This window comes from Arachis hypogaea, chromosome 16 (genome assembly GCF_003086295.3).
Source record: "Arachis hypogaea cultivar Tifrunner chromosome 16, arahy.Tifrunner.gnm2.J5K5, whole genome shotgun sequence".
Lineage (NCBI taxonomy): Eukaryota > Viridiplantae > Streptophyta > Magnoliopsida > Fabales > Fabaceae > Arachis > Arachis hypogaea.
In genome coordinates, this window is record NC_092051.1 from 8,994,666 (window position 1) to 9,000,595 (window position 5,930).

General features: G+C 35.8%; 1 protein-coding gene across 1 annotated transcript; it reads right to left on the bottom strand.

The window, feature by feature from the left end:
- Positions 1-799: 799 nt before the first annotated feature.
- On the bottom strand, positions 800-3,705 carry LOC112756361 (protein STRICTOSIDINE SYNTHASE-LIKE 10). Its single transcript, XM_025804927.3, has 3 exons — positions 3,205-3,705; positions 1,909-2,172; positions 800-1,551 (listed from the first exon to the last, which is right to left on the bottom strand). The coding sequence occupies exons 1-3, from the start codon at positions 3,489-3,491 to the stop codon at positions 984-986; spliced, it is 1,119 nt and encodes a 372-aa protein (XP_025660712.1). The 5' UTR covers positions 3,492-3,705; the 3' UTR covers positions 800-983.
- Positions 3,706-5,930: the final 2,225 nt, after the last annotated feature.

Sequence of the window (5,930 nt, forward strand, 5' to 3'; positions counted from 1 at the left end):
TACACACAATACAAAAATTTCGATGCATAACACATAAATTTTGGTGCTCAACACAATTTTTTAAAAGATTACATGTCCAAAACATTAGCACCCAACTAACAATAGCACAGTATAGAAATTATTGCGCATATCATAGAAATTTTGGTATGCAACACAGTAATTTTTGAAGGACCACATACTTAAAACATTAACATACCCAATTAACATAATTCATTGGTAAGAAAAATTTATGTCTTATGTGTAAATATTTATGTGCTGAGTATGTGATCCTCTTAAAATTTTTATACTATATTGATAAGTTTGTATTATGTGCAAAAATATCTATAATATATTGACAAGTTTGTGTTGTGAGCAAATTGTGATATATGCAAAAATTTGTGCCTTATCAATAAATTTTTGTATTCTCTATAAAAAAAAATTTCTATGCTGCTGAAATCCGAGAAAAGGAGAATTCTATAGGAGAATTCTATGCTACTGAAGCGTAGAAAATGAGAACTTGTGTTGTATGTAAGCTTTTTTTTTTTTTTTTGTTAAACTTATGCCAACTTGATTAGACTATATTACAAAAATGTTTTTAGATGTAATATGTTGTTTTTTGTCGAGGTACAAAATGTACTTTACATTATCTATAAAAGTTGAAACAGATTGTAAACTTAGCCCGTTCCAGTGACCCAACATTGTTTGGGGTCTCTCAGGCTCAAACATTTATTCTCAGCCTAAGAAGTTCTGTATTAAATAGATAAATTCTATTCTGTGGTGTATGTATGAAAAAAGAAAAATGCTTTTGACAATTATGGTGTGGCTACCCTTGAAAAGGAATGAACTGTTCTTATTTGCTACAACACAGCTTAAATTTAAAGCCAACGCCTTTTCAGTTATCACTCAAAAGTAATTTAATTCACAATGTGTATAATAAAACAACCACATTTTCATATTACTTTCTAAAGTAATTCAAATACCATCTTTACCTATGAATGATGGACTCATAAATCATATATGCCAATAAAAGGCATTAACACTGATGCAATCCATAGCTTCCCATCTTTCTCTTCCACTTCACTTATGAACTTTAACTTCTTCCCTTCACAATCTTCCAACACTTCTAATATCTCACCTTTCTCACTTAGCTTTACAGCAGTAGCATGAGGCTTCCACCCGGCAAACGATGAATGCAACTGCTTGAAGTTGAATCCGACCTTCAACAATGTCTGTCCAATCCATGCATTAGAAGTAACCCATCTCGAGAAAGGAGTTCCCTTTGCGTGCAAAGCCACCCAAAACTCGCCTTCCGAATTTCTCCTTATGTTGTCAGGGAATCCTGGAACCACTGCGAAAGTATTGACTTCACCGGCATTAGGTCCATGAAGCCAGAGTCTTAGGATCTTGCCAGTAGTGGTTTCTGCTATGAGCACGAACGAGCCGTCTTTGCTCAAAGCAACACCGTTTGGAAAAGCAAGGCCGCGTAATAAAACAGACACTTCTTTTGTTGATTTGTTATATTTCAAGAACCTGCCAGTCTTGTCTCCATGAAGGAGCACAAACATAAATTGCCTGCAAAATAAGGTGGTGAACATTTAGAGTAAAGTTCCTCTGCAATTAGAAATACTCGGTACTAACAAGATTTTAGGTTTCATAAGCAACTTCTTGGACTAATTCTAAAATGTTATGAGATTAAACTAGAAGATAATCGTGGTGGAAACTAAAAGAGCTAACACTTTCTCCACAGATTTAAGAGAAACACATCAATTAGAGTTGGGGAATGCTTAGTTCAGTGAACTAATGTAGAGTCAATTTTTTAAATTTCATTTGTACACTGGAATGAGAGTTGTAGCATCATAAGGACTATTAATTAAGAAAATGCAGGTATCCCTGACAAAAAATAAATAAATAAATAAAGGCTGAAGTTACCTTCTGGGAAAGGCACTGCTAGAATCAGTGAAGTAGATTACGTCTTCATCTTCGCTGATATCCATGTCATTGGTGAAGTGAAACGGCTGACCTTCAGCTTCCGTTACGACTTGGATGGCCAAACCCCCTTCGGGTCCTACTACTTTTAGGCCTAGGTAAGCATCAGCTATATACAGATCTCCACTTTTCTTGTCAAACTTTAGTCCTAATGGCCGCCCACAAATATGCTCCAACTCCGGTGCAAATGGGCGCACACACTCCGTCCTAGAAAATCATGCAAGTAAACTCATTGAATTCATAACAAACGTTAAGAATGTCCGGCTGGCTATAAGTATGTGTTAGTGTCATGTCTTATAAGCAAAGTTAATTTTTAAAGTTGTGTAGACTGTTTAGATAAGCTTATCAGAAAAATCAGAATACCAAATAATCAGATTTCTACTTTCAGAGACCCTTAAAGTTGTTAATACTGAATTATCATTTAATTAGAAAAATAACAAGCACAACCAGTTATGCACATGCCAGAGCATCTATGTATGGAAAGTGCTAGGAAGTTAGAAATCCATGCTTGCATACTCAAACAAGGAAGTGGCTATCATTCAAAACCGAATAATCGAGAATAAAGTACATCATGTGAACATTTTAGATTTATCCTCTGCACTGCAAGCTCTTACATTCAATGGTGAATAAACCACTTTTAATAGTTTTGCCAGATTGCAACTACTAAAGTTGAGAATGACAAGAAGCAAGCTTTATAAAGTAAAACTATGCTGCTTACAAAAGAAACCTATCCAAAATTCATCTGTTGCTACATATTTGATAAATTTGCACATGCCCCTAATGCTGTGAGTAAAATGACCTTCCTTGAAGGGAATCAGCTTAGAACTCTGGTCCTCACTCTGAATTAGCATGAAATAAATGTGGCAGCTACCCTTCATCTCCATAACTCCAAAGTCCAAAGTCTCCCACAACATGCATAGGACATGTTAAACACAAAAGGGGCAAACACAATTCAATGAGAAAATGACTCGTTCTAACCGTGCCCACACTTCAAAAGGGACTACTAGCACCTGAAAATCATTCAACTAAGTTTCCAAATCCTCATATCAAATCTTCTACCACTAGCATACTCAGAACACAAAAACACAAATATCAAAACTTTTGATTCTAAAACTAATAAATCTCCAAAAAACACTAGACCCATTTGAATACTCACTAATTTCTACAAAAACCAACGCATATCAACCCTCAAATTCATATAAAGTTCACAATTTTAAAAACAAGTTCACATTTTGGTACCTATTGGAAGAGGTGACAGCAAACTCAGTCCAACCAACTTCATCTCCTTCCCACTTTAGAATCCGGCCATCGGCGACGCCGGTGTATGGCCCTCCACCGTGACGATCGAACACGAGACTCTCAGGACCAAGGGCTCCGGTGACGTGGAGGAGGCGCGCGGCGTGTAGGACATCCTTGGAAGCTTGAAGCTGCGGCGGTGCAAAGAGGGTCTGGTGGGGCTTGAAAATGGCGAAGGTGACGGCCAATAGTGCAAGTACCGTTGCCGTCACAACCACCACCGTCGACATGGTTAAAGCAAGTGATTGTTTATTCTTCCAAAAATATAAAAAACCGCACTGTTTCTGATTTTTTCTTCTTTGTTAATTTCGTTATTCTGGTTCTGATTTTTGTTATTATTAGTATGTATGAGCTTTTTTCTGGTTTGAAGAGTTTGTAGTTGACGATGGTGTGTAGTGTTGTTTTTGAGTTTCAACTTTCAAAGAGGATAGCGATCGCAACAAGCCTCCAATCACCATTCACACACGTTGCAATTTTTCTTAGTCAACATGTCAACGTATAATTAATGTGAGGTCAAATTAAATTATCTAATTATTTTTAATTATTAATTTTATATGATCATAATTATAGAGTTTTTTATTTTAATAAATAAAATAAATATAATAATTACCGAAATCAATAATTTAAAAAATATTTACTGATTTAAATTTTTTAGTTTTATCTCGCTGTAAATGAAATATTTTACGTATCTCGTTTATACTGTAAAGGAGATAAGGTATGTCCGCGTCTATAAATAGAAGTCGTTTACAGCTTCATTCTGGGCCCCATTTGACTTTGTCAACCTCTTTCTCCTCTCTTTTGACTCTTTCTTACCCTATTTTAGACTGATACGATTATGGCGCGTCAGACGGAAAACGACGAAGACATCAACAGGTTGAACGAAACGTCGCATTACGCTAGGGCGGCCGACTTCGAGGTTAGTTTTGTTCTGTTTGTTTAATCTAAGTACGTGGCCATTGTTAGGATAGTCCTGAAGAGGCATAACGTAGTTAAATGGTTTAGGGATAAGTCTCTATGAGGAATTTAGAACTCTATTTGCTTGTGAAACGTTATGACATAATTATTAGTTTGGAACTCTGTTTAACTTGTGCTAGATTGTTAGTATTTATAACGTTCTAGTTAGGGTTTCCTTACTATGGAATATGTAATTTAGAGACATGTGTAGGTTAGAAACATCGAGGTATGTGCTTAAGTAGAAGTAGTTGTAAGTTAGAAAGAAATATTTGTGTGACCTATAATGTGTTGTGTATCATGTTAAGCTGATCTAAATACTAAACCGAAAAAACCAGTATGTGGCTGAATTTTTTTTTAATCTTCAGAGGTCTCGCCTTCTACTGTCTCGACGAGTGAGTTATACCCTTCCTCCACCCGACGCCATCGTGTTGTATCTGTCTGAGGCCGGATTTGGCAACACAGTGCCCCTCAGAGACTTCACTTTTAACAATTTCCTGATTTCGGCACTCGTAGAGCGATGGCGTCCGGAGACGCACATGTTTCATCTCCCGTGGGGTGAGGTAACTATCACTCTGCAGGACGTGGTGTACCACCTAGGCCTACGCGCACACAGTAATCCCGTTGGAGGTGCCTCTGTGACTTCAGTAGGTGGTACGACACTAAGACGTGGTCGATGGTGGAGCAACTGCTTACAGTGTAAACGAGATAACTACATGTCATGCTAACGTGTCTTATCTCATTTACAGTATAAACGAAATACATGAAATGTCATCTCATTTACACTGTAAACGAGATAAGACTGAAAAATTTAAATTGATAAATATTTTTTAAATTATTTATTTCGATAATTATTATATTTATTTTATTTATTAAAATAAAAAACCCCATAATTATATGTGAGTCTTTATTTTAATGTATTGTAAAAGTATATATTAAAATATTTAATTGATATAGTTTTTAAGAAAAAATATTAATGTATTTTTATATTTATTAAAATAAAAAATTTAAAAATTGTATATCGAGAGTATATATTTACTAACCCTTATATCTATATCAAAATTTTAGCTGTTAATTAACTATTGTATAGAAATATGTACTGATATTAGTAAAAAATATTTAATTATTTGAATATGCTAAATTTAATCATAGCTAATTTGATAAGTATTTTTTATATTCATGAAGTATTTTTAAGAATTTATAAAAGAAATATAAAATATAATAATTATATATGTTTGTTAATCTTTATTATAGATTATATATAATATAAATGTTCATACCCTGGCCCAATAAATAGGACCCAGGATCCAAGCAAAGAAGCCCAACCCAAAGGGGTTGGCCCTCCCCCAGTACCGGCATTCATCCCCAGAAGTCGGTACTGAACACGACCTACTCCAAAGAAGTCGGATACGAGGGTTAGCTGGCAGATAACACTCGTTCGAATGAGTAACCGCCCCTAGAAACTCTCTAACCACTTCATAGAGTCATATCTTAACCTCCCTAAGATATGGGAACGGTTATCCACCTAAAAAGGTGGCACTACTTCAGCGGTGGTTATTGGTTCACCTCCATAAATACCCTGACATCCCTCAGGTATCACTAAGTCCCAATACATTCTCAACTTGCTCACACTCTTGCTAACTTAGGCATTGGAGTGTCATTGCAGGTACCACCCCCCATTCTCCCAGACGCGCAAGTCGAACGGAGGAACACCGAGT

What these genes read in the sequence shown, in the direction of transcription:
- LOC112756361 (XM_025804927.3), bottom strand. Translation starts at nt 3,491, where the DNA reads ATGTCGACGGTGGTGGTTGTGACGGCAACGGTACTTGCACTATTGGCC. An exon ending in GCTGTCACCTCTTCCAATAG is followed by an intron (nt 2,173 to 3,204) that starts GTACCAAAATGT and finishes ATGATTTTCTAG; the next exon opens with GACGGAGTGTGTGCGCCCAT. An exon ending in AGCAGTGCCTTTCCCAGAAG is followed by an intron (nt 1,552 to 1,908) that starts GTAACTTCAGCC and finishes CTTATTTTGCAG; the next exon opens with GCAATTTATGTTTGTGCTCC.